General features: G+C 48.0%; 1 protein-coding gene across 1 annotated transcript; it reads left to right on the top strand.

Annotated features, from left to right (window-relative positions):
* Positions 1-1,511: 1,511 nt before the first annotated feature.
* On the top strand, positions 1,512-13,013 carry RNH1 (ribonuclease/angiogenin inhibitor 1). The gene is made up of 9 exons (XM_010288728.1): positions 1,512-1,619; positions 4,364-4,534; positions 6,309-6,479; positions 7,151-7,321; positions 8,169-8,339; positions 8,841-9,011; positions 9,923-10,093; positions 11,961-12,131; positions 12,565-13,013. Exons 1-9 carry the CDS (start codon positions 1,534-1,536, stop codon positions 12,650-12,652), a joined length of 1,371 nt encoding a protein of 456 aa, XP_010287030.1. The 5' UTR covers positions 1,512-1,533; the 3' UTR covers positions 12,653-13,013.
* Positions 13,014-14,535: the final 1,522 nt, after the last annotated feature.

Raw genomic sequence — 14,535 nt, 5'->3', positions numbered from 1 at the left:
ATTGACCCTCAGCTTGCGGCAACGTGCGAAGCTCGGGGCGGGGGCTTTTTTGCTCTGAGGGGGATAAAACGGGGCAAAAATACAGTGAGCAAACTCGGGAGGCGCGTGCGAGATCGTGTAATTGGTTTCCCTTGCGCTGTTCTCTCACTTGATCCCACTGGTTTGGGTCGGCACTGATTTTTAACACCACGTGATTCAAGCTCCTTTACACGTGGGGCTGTGATGCAAAGCCATTGATGACGTGGTCCGTGACTTCCAACAGCGCTTTGCTTTGGGTTTGAAAGGGGAGAGGCCAAGTATGTACGTGAGCTCTGCTAAGGCTGTCCTACTCGGTGTCCTGGTTTCCTGCGTGTGCTTTAAGAGCATATGCTCGGCACCTCCCTCCTGTCGTGGCCCGTCCTCTCTTCGCGTGGGTGAGGGTTTTGTTGTGGATGAAACGTGATGTGTGCTCTAATACCGAGCTGGCCTCTGTGAAAAGCTTAGTTCGGGGTACCCCGATTGTACGGCAGCAGGAGGCGACTCAGATGGGGGAAGGCAGTGATGAACCGCACAGTCAGTAACGCCTGGTGGGGGTTTTTTACTGTTCACATTCCAATGTGATAGCTCAGGAGATTTTTTTTTGTAACAAATATCCTGTAGTCTGAGTCCCAGTAGCAAAGCCAAGACACCAAGGCTGCGTTTTCTCACCTACTGGAGCACTGCCTTTAATACTATCCATTGTAGATTCAGCCTAGAGCTCAGCTATTGGCCTTGGCATATTTTTGTGCATGTTTATCTGGAGCTGCTCTGCCAGGTCCTGTGTTTATATCTGTTCAGAAATGCAGTTTGACTGCAGAGTAAAAAAAGTCCTGCTTACTGGCTTTTCTGTGCTTGAACTTGGCCAACCAGAGTGACCTTTCAAAGCTTGGATATCAAATCGTGGTGGAATACTTCTCACATTTGCTTAGGTTCCACCTCTCACATACAGACATGGCCATTTTTAATCTGAGATAAAAAATGTGGGATTTTTAATCTGAGCCCAGGCACTTCTCATGCTCATCTTCCTTATTCACACTCATTCTCTCAAACACCCTAATTTTAGCTTGAGGTCCCACAGTCAGCCAGGTGTGCCATGCTGGTAATACTCAGCGGCTGTGTGGCTCAGTAGTGCGGTAGTGAGAAAGTAGCCACCAGTGCCTCTAAAAAGCTCTGAAGTTAAGCTCCCTTGGAGAGGGAAGGGGAGCATCTTACTCTCACGCAAGCAGCCTTCAGATAACAAGCTGTTGCCACATCTCTTCAGGACCCGTGTGCTTTTGGCCTCTCAGAGGAGGGCCTTGCCCAGTTGCGGACAAAACGCTCCAGCGCTGCTGGCTCGTACTGCTGCTTGCAGCAGGCTGGTGTTGGAAAAACACAATCTGTTCTCTGTGCACAGTGTAGCTCGTGGCTGAGAGCTGGGGGGGTTGCTGAAGAGGGTTGTTGCTTCTCAGTGAATGAAAAAAATAACAGTTGTTTGGCTTTTTGAATATGTTTTCAGATCTTATCTTAACTGTCAAAATGGAACTTGACATCCAGTGTGAGGAGATGAGCCCATCTAGATGGGCTGAACTTCTGTCCACCATGAAATCCTGCAAAACCATCAGGTAGTAACTAGTTGTGTATCATCTCTCCTAAGTAAGAACTGTTGTGTTTATCTCCTGTGCTTTTCAGCTGCAGAACTGTTGACCTGTAACTTCGAAATTGCACAGTAACAGGAATGATTCTACCTATTTTTATCCAGAAAGTTAATTTAAGGGGGGGAGGAACCCCACCCTCTTGCAAAGTTTTTTCAACTTCATTCTTTGGTATGAAGTAATGCTGCCCTTGGTCTATGGCGTGCCATAGAACTCAGCTAGGTAATGTGGTTATTTAAACATTTGAGCACCAATTTGGTAATTCTGTCTTTCTCAATCAATAGAGGGAAGATACCTCTCTGTGCTCATTAGGTTGCACGCTCTCTATGTTGCAGGTCAGATGCTGTCAAGTAACTGTTACTTAATAGTCACACACAGGCCACATGCCATCAGCTTTTAATACTTCACTTGACCTTCAAAAGTACCTGCCTTGTGTGTTGAGCAAACCAGTGTTAGAGAACCATCTCCTGGAGTGTAAGCTGTAGGGCAGGGTTTAGAAGAGCTGCTTCTTCCCCTTTTCTGGTTGGGAATTCACACGCCACAGGCTGGCATCGTCCTGCCTGGGCTGGAGAGGGTGGGCCACATCAAGCTTGGAGGAGGTCAGGCAGGTTGAAGGTGACTTACTTTTGTTTTGCAAAGGAGCTTTTTGCAGGCAAGCTTGATGGGCCTGACCTTCACTTTCCAAGATCTTCCTTGGGTGGCAGAGGGCAGTGGGGTTGTTGTGGTGGGTTGGCCCTGTCTGGATGCCAAGTGCCCACCCAAGCTGCTCCATCACTCCCCTCCTCAGCTGGGCAGGGGAAAGAAAATGTAATGAAGAGCTTGTGGGTCGAGATAAGGACAGGGAAGAATCATTCACCAATTACTTTCATGGGCAAAACAGACTCAAACAGGGGAAATTAATTTATTGCCAATCAAATCAGAGTAGGGTAATGAGAACTAAAACGAAAGCTTAAAACACCTTCCCCTCGCTCCTCCTTCTTCCTGGGCTCAAGTTCATTCCTGATTTTTCTCTACCTCCTCCCTGCCAAGTGGCACAGGGGGACAGGGAATGGGGGTTGTGGACAGTTCATCACACATTGTCCCTGCCACTCCTTCCTCGTCAGGGGGAGGACTCCTCACACTCTTCCCTTGCTCCAGCCTGGGGTCCCTCCCATGGGAGACAGTTCTCCATGATCTTCTCCAAAGTAAGTCCATCCCATGGGCTGCAGTTCTTCAAGAACTGCTCCAGCCTGGGTCCCTTCCATGGGGTGCCATCCTTCAGGAACAGACTGCTCCAGGGTGGGTCCTCATGGGGTCACAAGTCCTGCCAGCAAACCTGCTCCAGCCTGGGCTCCTCTGTCCATGGGTCCACAGGTCCTGCCAGGAGCTTGCTCCAATGCATGCTTCCCACGGGGTCACAGCCTCCTTCAGGCATCCACCTGCTCTGGTGTGGGGTCCTCCCCGGGTGCAGGTGGAGATCTGCTCCAGTATGGACCTCCATGGGCTGCAGGGGGACAGCCGGCCTCACCATGGTCTTCACCATGGGCTGCAGGGGAATCTCTGCTCTGGCGCCTGGGACACCTCCTGCCTGTTCTTCACTGACTTTGGTGTCTGCAGAGTTGTTTCACATCTTCTCACTCCTCTCTCTAGCTGCAATTGCTGCGTGCCGTTCCCCCCCCCCCCTTCTTAAATATGTTACCCCAGAGGTGCTACCACCATCCATCTTGGAGCCATCCGGCAATGGCTCTGTCGGACAAGCTTCTAGCAGCTTCTCACAGAAGCCACCCCTGCAACCCCCCTGCTACCAAAACCTTGCCAAGCAAACCTGAGACAATGGTTGTTGGCTGGACTTCTCAAAACATAGTGGATGAGAGCAGCTGTGGCAGGGATTGTTAATCGGTGTTGAACACGATCCCATTGGGAACCAAGTTGTCTTGCCAGAGGGAGGGAAGGACAAGCCTACTAGACCCTCTGTTTTCATAGTGTTGTCTAAGGAGAAATGAACAGGCAACTTTTGGCAGTCCTGGCTGTGCCTGGGGCTGTACGGTTCTTCATGGCACTTTCCTTTTGCCCCATGTCTCTTCTGCCTCCCTGTATACCTCCCTGCCTGTCCTGGGCTCCTAAGTCCTTCCTTGGCTCTCCTAATTCAGCTCCCCCCCATCAATTTAGCAACAGCTAGAAAAATGATGTGGGAGAAACCACTGAGACACTGCAAACTTGCAGTTTGTGTACTGAGAGTCACTCCGGAGAGAGACAGTGCAGATTAGTGTGGCTCACCTACATGAGGCCAAACTGCTGATGGGTGTCTGGGGCTGGCTGAAGGCCCAGCTTGGCTGGTCTCAGTGCAGAACCAGTCTGACAGCCTGTAATCTGGCCTCTGGTTAGAGATGGCTTCAGACACCAGGTAGTTTGTTGCTATCCATTTTTAAATGAAGGTGCATCCCCCTGCTGAAGCCCTGCCAAGGGAGGATGACTTGAGTCAGGTGCCCTCTTCTGCACAGCATGGAGGAGGCTTGGGGAACTGCCGTCCAGCCCCTACTGTACCACAGCCCTGCAGAGAGAGCATGACTTGATTTGCACCCTGCATTGCTCAACAGGCCAGCACTCACTTACGGAGACATCCCAGGGACTGCAGAGGAGTAAAGTACCCACTTTGCTTTCATGGGAAATGCTCCAGCCAGGGAGAACAAAGCAACCCAGAAGACTAAAGTGCTACTTCTCTCCTTCTCTTTCAGACTGGATGACTGCAATCTCTCCAGCAGTAACTGCGAGGATCTCTCCTACATCATCAATACGAATCCGTCCCTCACAGAGCTGAAGCTGAACAACAACGAACTGGGAGATGCAGGCATTGAATACCTGTGTAAAGGGTTGCTGATGCCAAGTTGTAGCTTACAGAAGTTATGGTAAAGCCCTGTTGATTGTCTTGCTCTAACATGCTAGGTCTGCTGCAGGTGAAGTCATGAGGCAAAGTAGTATGTGATTGTAGTAAAAGAGCCATGCTGATGCATCTCAGCAATTGCCCAGGTCAGATGGTTGGAAAACCCTGGAATTTTTAATCTAAGTAAGTGGTATATTTATTGGAAGACTCTAGATTATCAGCCTGTCTTCCTTTCTCTTTCAGCACCAAGGGAAGGACAGATAGGGTTTTCCCAGCCAAGTGAAGGCTTTCTGGAGACTTTCTTTAGAAGAGGTAGCAGATCTTCCCCTGGCCTAGGCAGCTGGATTATCTGTTTAGGCATGTTTAAACAAAAGGACAACCAGAGAGGGCTCTACTCTGCCATTAGAACACACCTGACATTTTCACAAATGCATTTTTTAGAGGGCTCTTCTGACAGTTGTAAGCACAGTGTTTAGCATCTGGTCCAGTTTGCTCGCCTCTTTCTCTAGGAGCCAAGGAAAAGGGTGTTCTCGTGAGCTTGGCATTTCAAGAGCTGTCAGTCTTTCTGCACTCTACCAGACTGGCTCTGCCCCAAGCCTTGTCTTCTCAATTGGGCAGGGCCAGCTTGGTTCAAGACAGCATATTTTGCAGAGGCAGCAGCGCCACATTATAGCATTAGTGGGCTTCCCTCAGCAGCCATGGTGCAGGAGCTTTATTCAAAGCCAGTGGCTGCTGCCCCTGCTCCTCAGCGACTGTCAAAGAGGTGCTACCTTCTCTGTCCAGCATCTCTTATACAGGGTACTGGAGTCCTCCAGTTCCTGAGGTGGGTGTAGGATTTTCATGACACTACATTGTAAAAATCATTTGCCTTTTAGATCAGATATGCCTGCTTCAAAGTCTGTGTGCCCCCTGCAGGGAGGACTCGCAAATAGAGGGAAAGTTGACTGTGAAGCTACTCAGACTGCAACTCTCTGATGGGCCTTCAAGAAATAACTGTGATACTCTGTACTGGAAGACTAACACAAATAATTTTTCAGAGAGTTTGTCCTGAGCTTCAAACTCCAGATGCTCAAGTAATAGCCTGGATTAGGCTGTTTCAATTCTGTAGAAATATAATTGTCCATTTTTGGCATTCTGGTAAGGTGCCTTAGGGAATAAAAGAGCAATCAAACCCAAGCCAAACTTAGTACCACCATGCACACCACCTCTCCGTTGCCAGAAAGTCTTGTCCAATAACTCTGAACACCCCAAAGTAATACCAGCATGGTTCCTAACGCTACTTCTCCCAGCATAAGTGCTGAAGGATCGGCTTCCTAGATCCTTCTTGTAGTATACCATTAAACTTCTAAACGTTTTCCAGGGATTTCAGCCGAGTTGGATGAGATTTTTACTTTTAGCTACTCTGAGTCACATTTCAAGAGGGGGCAAGAAATCATAAGACGCCATTGCTTTATCTCTGGGATAAGCCTCATGATGATTATAACACTTCTATGAAGTAGGTGCAGTGCTCCTTAATGTGGGCTGGATCCTTCTTCTAGAGGCACTATATGAGTGATTACACTGAAGGAAGCATGGGAGCTATTGTTTGTGCTACAGATATACTACTAGCTGATAAAATATTTTGGCACACCTGTAACATAGCAGTACTAACCTGGACATACCTCTTTCTAGAGATGTATGCACTGTCAGTGCCATGGTGTCCTTTCCAAGCTCAAACCTCAGCAGATGCACCTCTCTGAGAAGAACCTCAGTAGGTCTGGGGGTGCATTTCCCTCACCCTGGTTGCTTCTCTCCTTCAGGCTGCAAAACTGCAATCTGACAAGTGCCAGCTGTGAGACTCTCTGTTCTGTACTCAGCACACAGCCATCCTTGACAGAGCTGCACGTAGGTGATAACAAACTGGGAACTGCTGGAGTGAAGGTGCTGTGTCAAGGGATGATGAACCCCAACTGTAAGCTGCAGAAGCTGCAGTAAGTAGTCACTGCGCTTTTTTGGTCATGAGACAGGTCATGCCTGTCTTTCCCTTGAGGCAAGCAGGAGATTTGTTGCCAGATGAGGATTTCTTCCTCTTTATCTGAGATTGTGTCATGGTTATTCATGCTGGTAGGTCTTGTGCATTTCTAAGAGCTGGGTGTCTATTCCCATAGGTTTTGTTTAGTCCTCCTGGCAGTGGTGGCTGTTAATGCAGGACCTCTCGGATGCCCAGGGAAAGTCTGATTCTGCTGCACTTGGTCCTTGTTTTACGGCTGAATGGGACCCAGGTGTATTTGCAGCCCCCAGCTCCTCCTGGGAAGGTTCAGTGGTGAGGCTGCATGATTTGTTGCAATGCAAAACTCAGTCATGTGTTCCAAGGCAGCCTGTGCATTGGTTTAATGGAGGACTAGTGTAAAAATGAGGTGGGTAATTAGTCTTGCTAGGGTCCCCTGGGGTCTACTTTAAGAATTAACGCTTCCTGAAATGAGCAGGGAGATGCTGTTAAAAACTCTTATGGTTATCTCTGTAGTCATGTGTTGCCTGGTCTCAGCTCGTGTTGGCATGTTTTCTGCTGTGGTTAACACCCACTTGACCAGCTGATGTCTTGCAGGTAGCAGGACATGGTGAAGATGGTTGTTTTTCTCCTGGACTTCTTTTCTTCTCACAGGCTGGAGTATTGCGAACTCACAGCTGATATTGTGGAAGCTCTCAATGCTGCTCTGCAAAGCAAGCCCACCCTGAAGGAGCTCAGCCTAAGTAACAACACGCTGGGAGATACAGCTGTAAAGCAGCTGTGCCAGGGACTGGTGGAGGCAAGCTGCAACCTAGAGTTACTACAGTAAGGAAGAGCTGGACATCTCTAACTGCAACTAGTCCTGCTGCTAGTCATACCATCAATAAGACAGTAAAAAATTTTGTCAGGAATGCTTGAAATTTAGGCCAGTGTTTTTGCTGGCTCGGATTTCTGTAACTGGAAACTGCAACCAAATGTCTGGGTCTTTCAGTTTGGGGGGAGGGGGTTGACTTTTTTTTTTTAGCATGTGATTCTGAGCTCACTCTTAGACCTGTTGGTACACTGTGAGCACGTACTCCAGGTTAAACCTGCAATTACAAGGGGTGACTGCTCACCAGTATCTCAGAACAGAGAAGCAATCGCCCTCAGTGGCTCCAGTTCTTACTCCTGAGTTACCAGACAGCTGAATTATTTAGATCCCTTTTTTGCTTCAAAACAGAGGTGCTGGATTTGACCTCATATGTGGGGTAAAGGCCCCGAATGGGGCTAGGGAAGAAGCATGATTCACTTTATCTTGCCCCTGTGCTTCAGCAGGTGTTGGCTGCCAGGGACTCACTGTGTGATACAGCCAAAAGTTCCTCTTAAAAAGGATGGTTGATATAAAGGGGGAGTTTGGCAAAAACGATCCTTGCATTAATGGATGTGAATGGGTGGGTCAGAGTAAAAGTGCCCTGCAGCCTTGTGGAGTGCCGGAGTGGTGTGTTGCCTTACCCAGAGCCTGTCTAGGATATTTGTATCAGCTCTGAGCCTTGCAGGGTCTAGCAACACCCAGTGGAGCTGCACTGGTTTGCAGCAAGGAACCAGCCCATAGCTCCTTCTCAGTCTGAACGGGGGGTGTACCTAACACAGCAGGTCTGGTGCAGCAATTCCAACTGTGCTTTTTTTCCTGCAGCCTGGAGAACTGTGGCATAACCAGCAATAGCTGCCGAGAGATCAGTGCTGTTCTCAGCAACAAGTCATCGCTGATCGATCTGTCTGTGGGGGATAACAAGATTGGGGACTCTGGACTGGGCCTGCTATGTCAAGGACTCATGCATCCTAACTGCAAAATCCAGAAGCTATGGTAAGGGTAGGCAGAGGTTATTTAAATCCCTCTTGCAGCCTCTGAACTATCTAGTTGTGCTGCTGGCTTTGTCCCAAGTAGAAAGTTTCTCAGTTACACCCCCTAGTGAAACAAGAATGTCTCTACTTCTTTACTGCAAATTAGTTCTCAAAACTGGGTGGAGGATTCCATGAACGAGTGGGACCGCACTGAAATCACTTGGATCAAATGCTGGGGAGAGGGTGAATGAAATTTGTGATGGTATCTTCTTGGCTTCCTGTTGAGTTATCTGTCTATTAGAATTGCATGTTCCTATTTCTTTTTTGTGTTACAAACAGAGCTTTTGGTGCAACAGATGGAAAGTAAGGAGGAAGCTGTATGGTATGATGCATGAATGGGTTTTGTAAAGGATAGAATAAAAAATGAGATGATGTGACCAGAAATTCAGAATACTAAAATAGGACTCTGTTTTCTAATCTAAGTCATTCTTGGGGGAAAATAATGTTTTGTTCCTCCCTACAGGTTATGGGACTGTGATCTCACAAGTGCTAGCTGTAAAGATCTCTCCAGACTCATCAGTACAAAAGAGACTCTCACAGAGATCAGTCTTATAGACAATAACCTGAGAGACTCGGGGATGGAAATGCTGTGTCAGGCACTCAAGGATTCCAAATCTAAACTCCAGGAGCTTTGGTGAGCTGCTGTCAAGTTTCACACACCCACTGCCTTCTTTGGAGAAGATGTAGGTGAAGTAATGCCCACCAGATAGATCCTCAGTTGCAGTGGTTCCACAAACAATTTGTGCCAGTTGCTACCTAAAGGATTTAGACTTACAGAGCTAAAGGGATTTGTATTTCTACACTTGTAGACGCTTTGAAGATCTGCCCCATAGTCATCCTGTTATACGCAATAGGAGACCAAGCATCACTTGCAGAGCTTCTGTCTAATATATTTTATTGTGCAACAAATGGCAGCTAAGAGACTTTTGAAGTTTGAAAGGCCTCATGTAATATCAAAATGAGTGCTGTGGTCAGATATCTCAGATTCTGCACTGGATCCAATCTCTCTCACTGATGAGCCAAAAGAAGGCTCTAATGACTTAAACTATCAGCATCCTCTCTGCTGACAGAGACAACCCCCCCTTTTAGGCTGGGATGGTCTGGTATCATGTGGCCGGGAGAGGAAAATTGTTCTTTCACATAGAACTTGAACAAACAGCACTTGAACTTTCCTATGACGCAAGTTCAGCTCCTGCCCCCAGCTGGGTTCTTCCCTTGCCCTAGCTCACGGTGGCCTGGGAGTTGATGAAGTGCCTCAGGAGTGCACGGTGGAGGTGAGAGTGACTGTGAGAGCCGCACACTTTGTCCCTGATCATTCCTGTGCTTTATGGGCAGGTGCGTGCTCCAAGACAGATACCCCAAATATAAAGAGTGCTGCTTAGAAAGGATCGAGCAGATGAGGGGGCTGAGAGGAGTACAGTGATTGTGTGAAGGCTTTGGTTCCTCTGTTCCCACTGTCAGGGCTCCTGTGAAGCAAATGTGAAGAAGTGAACAGTGCCTGACACTTTCTAGATCCCCAGATTTCATGTCACTTTTGCCTTGCAGGATTAGGGAGTGTGGACTCACGACTGCTTGCTGCAAGGCTGTTAGCTCTGCTCTCAGCGTGAACAAGCACTTGAAAGTACTGCACATTGGCGAGAACAAGTTGGGAGATGCAGGTGTTGAACTCATGTGTGAAGGGCTGCTGCACCCCAACTGCAACATCCAGTCCCTGTGGTAAGGTGCACCCTCAGAAGTTCTCTTCTCTCTTGCTGGATTACCCTTCCAAGAATGCTGTGTAGAGAGGAAGATAACAATAGATGGTAGCATGGTATTTCTTTTGCTCACGTATTTCTTTTGCTCACAATTCACACCACAAACTGATGTTTAACTAGTCCACAAGCAAGTAAATGGAAGACACTTGTGGCTTCCATGTACCCTGTCACTCATGGTCTCTTGCAAGCATAGCCTGTCACCCATGCAACAGTGCATTCATAGCTGTCCACAGGTGCTCTCCCAGGTGCAGAACTGAAAGTTCACAGTGCAGCATACCTTCAGGATCTAAAGCAAAGTGTGGGGAGGCTGGAGGGATCTTGCTTTGTTCTGTGAGCAGCTCACTGTAGAGCTTCCTGTACCCTTCTCTGAACTTGCCCACAGGGCCTCTCTCAGGTGGGACACTGAGATGACAAACTGCTGGTCCAGGTCTGCCATGTTAAGTCCCATGCATGCCAGCCACAGTGCAAAGCCTGCCTGAATTCACCAGTTACCTCCTTGTTGTGATTTAACCCCAGCCAACAACTAAGCACCACACAGCTGCTCACTCAATCCCCTCTCTGGAGAGAGAATTCAAGAGTAAAAGTGAGAAAACTCATGGGTTGAGGTAACAGTTTAATAGGTAAAGCAAAAGCTGCTTGCACAAGAAAGCAAAACAAGGAGTTCATTCACCACTTCCCATGGGCAGGCAGGAGTTCAGCCAGCTCCAGGGAAGTAGGGCTCCATCACACAGAACAGTTACTTGGGAAGACAAACACCATAACTCTGAGTGTGTCCCCCCTTCCTTCTTCTTCCCCCAGCTCTATATGCTGAGCATGATGTCATATGGTGTGGAATATCCCTTTGGTCAGTTGGGGTCAGCTGTCTGAGCTGCGTCCCCTCCCAACTTCTTGTGCACCCCCAGCCTGCTCACTGGTGGAGTGGTGTGAGAGGCAGAAAAGGCCTTGACTCTGTGTAAGCTCTGCTCAGCAGTAACTAAAACATCTGTTACCAATGCTGTTTTCAGCTCAAATCCAAAACACAGCCCCATACTAGCTACTATGAAGAAAATTAACTCTATCCCAGCCAAAACCAGCACACTCCTGCTTTCCATAGTCTCTACAGGTGCCAGCACAAGCGCTGGTCCATCTTCACCAGTAGGAGCAGGAGGCCAGCTGGAGCATCACCTCCAGCCCTGTGGTGGGACTTGCCTTCCCCATCTTGCCAGTTCCCTTCCCAGGCGGGTATCAAGCTCTGGACTGGTGTGGCTCTGGTCTGTGTGATGCTTGGGGCACTGTGCTTGTCTCTTCCATGCCATTTGGCAGAAGCTGGAGCTGTGCTTCGATGCCTGAGACTCACAGTGAGTTGAGCAGATGAGCCGTGGGAGACATCAGTAAGACTTGAAGCCTCTGCCCAGAAACATATGTTTCCTGGTCCGTTAAAGCTACTTGGCTCTCAGCTGAGAGGTCTTAGTTGCCCTTTTTAGAGAGGTGGTTGCATGTCTCAAGTAATGAACTTTAGAGATGATTTATGATCAGTTTAAACCAAAGAGATGATTATGTGTGATGTTAAAGTTGCAAATATTTTCTTAGGGTTCCTTTTCCCCTGTAGCAACACACCATTAAACTTTAGCAAGGACTTTTAGGTGTTCAGTCACCACGAGAACCGCTGTTTCTGTGAGAAGACCACAGACCAGCCCCTGCTGATGTCTCAGAGGTGCCAGCCTAACAGGGATCTCTGGTCCATGCTAGGGATGTTCACACCTGCTGCCCCAGTGTGGGCTGGTGGGCCTGTCTCCGGAGCCATCGCTCACTGCACTGGCCTCTCCCTCTTCTCCATCTGCTCCCTGCAGGCTGGGTAACTGCGATCTCACGGCAGCCTGCTGTGCAACCCTTGCCACTGTCATGGCTACCAAGCAGTGCCTTACTGAGCTGGACCTGAGCTACAACTCTCTGGAAGATGAAGGCATCAGGAAGATCTGTGAAGCCTTGAGGAATCCCAGCTGCAATGTGCAGCAGTTAATGTGAGAGATGTTTCTGGTCCTGCTTGCGTTCCTCCTGGGAGGTGGTGAGCTCCAGCAAGCTGGGGGGCTGCGGGGAGGCGGCTACGAGTACCTGCTGTCTGGGAATTGCATCTGAGGGCAACTGGTGACCCAGGGGTGGTCAAACGCCATCTGTGTGTTGCAAAACATTCCTTGCCCCTTCCAAGTGAGGTGATCACAGTGCATTGATCTGCTTTGATCCATAGGGTTCAAGAACAAGGAGAAGGTGGGGCTGGGGAGGGAGTAATAGGGTCCTATGTTGCAAGGCATATTTCTGGCTCTTGGGACAGACTCTCCAACCTAGGCAGGGCCCCTTCTATTACATGATCTTCTCATACTGGCAATTTGTGCATCTTTCTCTTTCCTTAATGGGAGGGCGCTCACTAAACCACCTTGCCGTTTTGTTTGGGTGTAGATTGTACGACATTTTCTGGAGTTCTGAAGTGGATGATGAACTGAGAGCCCTGGAAGAGTCCAAGCCTGAAGTGAAGATCATTTCATGAGTGGTGACTGCCTGCAGAGCAACGTCAAAGCAACATCCTGTTCTTAATCTGAACTTTTTCATACATAAAGCTAATTAACTTAATAGATAATTTGCTTGTACCAAAAACATTTATGGATTCTCTGAGTGGGTGTCCGGGGAGCTGATCAACCTTCTGTGCATCTCTGGATGTACTAACTCTGAGGTTCATGAAAGCGTTGTACATTTTCGCTGCAGCATTACTGTCCTTGAAATAAACAATTACTGGGCGTCTTCTAGAACTGGGTCTCTACCCTTTAGGAGCTCTTTAGTCCTGCAACCTCTTCTAATGCATTTAGTCAAACTTTAAAGAGAGCTTCTTTCCAAAGGCAGGAGGAGAACTACCTACTGTATTATTATGGGGTGGTGCTTTTGCCAGGTCTCTGGGGAAAACTCTCCAAAAAACTAAATGTTTTTTAATCTAAAGTGGAGCTCTCACCTGCCTTTCCCTAGAAGAGGTCTTGGAAAAGCAGTGGTGGCCAAGGCACTAGAGAAGAAAGAACTGAGCAGCTCTTCAGCTGTATAACTTCAAAATTGATGTCCTTTGAAAGTGGTTTTCCTACAAACAAAAGATGCTGTGTGCATTTCTGCTAGTATGGGAAATGATTAAATGATTTGATATGTTTGCTCTGGCAAGAGTGGTTCTACAAGAACTTTATTAAAGTCTGTTTGCAAATAATTAAATAATTCATTTTTCTACTTCTAAAAAGCAAAATAAGACATATCTGTATATTTCTCCTTCAGGACCAATCCATCACCTCTGAACTACAATAATACTAATACTTTGTTTTGTATATTTGCTCCTGGTAAGTTCCTAGCTGAAGCCAAGATGATGTCAGGAGAAGATCTTAGTCAAGGCCTTAGGTGGACAGCAAGCCTAGAAGACATTCCCCTGGTTTCAGGGGACACTGACTGGGTTTTCTTGCCCAGTCAGAGTTTTAATAAATCTCGTTCTATGGGAAAATGCAGCTATTGCACACCTAAAACACAAAAGGACAAATGTAGCTTTAAAAATGTAGCAGGCAAACCTGTCATCACCCTGGGGTGGCCTTGCAGGAGGAATGCTGAAAAAAAAAAAAAACGTTCCTCAACATCTCTCTTGCTAGAGCAGTCACTTGGTGGTCCGGTTCGCTCACAAATCCCACCTGGGCAGCCAAGTTGAAGGTGTCCTCCAGGCTTCGGCTTGTGATGGTCACACGTTGATCCCGTAGAGGCTGTAACTGGCTTTTCTTTGACTTAAGGAAAGCTTTGACCTAAGCATAGTTTCTACAATAGCCTTCACAAATCTCAAATGGTGCCTGAGAAGTAGCTTACTTGGGTCTTCAGGCAGGTGTGAAGGATAGGATTTGTTTTTTCTTTAACACACCTCTCTCTCGAGGCTGCCCAAAATGCTGAAAAAACACTCCTTTTTGCTTCAAGGGATATTTGGTCTTCCCCATCGAGGGTGGAAGCAGTTCTTCTGTTCAGAAACCAGCCCATCCTGAGGGGCTCTTAAACAGGCCTTCACATTCACGGGCCCTCGTGGACTTGGCATACATGGGCTCATTTCAAGCTGGGGGGGAAGGTAGGGCTGGAGAGGGGCAAGAGCCCCTGGAGGGGGAGACACAAAAATCAGCCATCCGGCTGGGTGTAAAGACAGCACTCTCAAAAAATTAAGCAAATATTAGAAGTGGATTTCTGAGAGTACCTGGTGTGGTGGGTAGAAGAGGATGTCTGAGAGGGAAGCGGAAGTGCTCCTGGGCTGCTCCCAAAGCAGGTCATGGTCAGGCAGGCTGAAGGTGAGATGGTTTGCAGGCAAATCCGCCCTCGGCCCCACCTAGCCAGCAGGACGGGCTGAGGACTGCGTCAACCACAGTCAAACCAGGG

Source organism: Phaethon lepturus, unplaced genomic scaffold (genome assembly GCF_000687285.1).
Source record: "Phaethon lepturus isolate BGI_N335 unplaced genomic scaffold, ASM68728v1 scaffold28216, whole genome shotgun sequence".
Taxonomy (NCBI): Eukaryota; Metazoa; Chordata; class Aves; order Phaethontiformes; family Phaethontidae; genus Phaethon; species Phaethon lepturus.
Note: the sequence above shows the minus strand (reverse complement) of the source record. Positions and strands in the feature narration are given on the sequence as shown.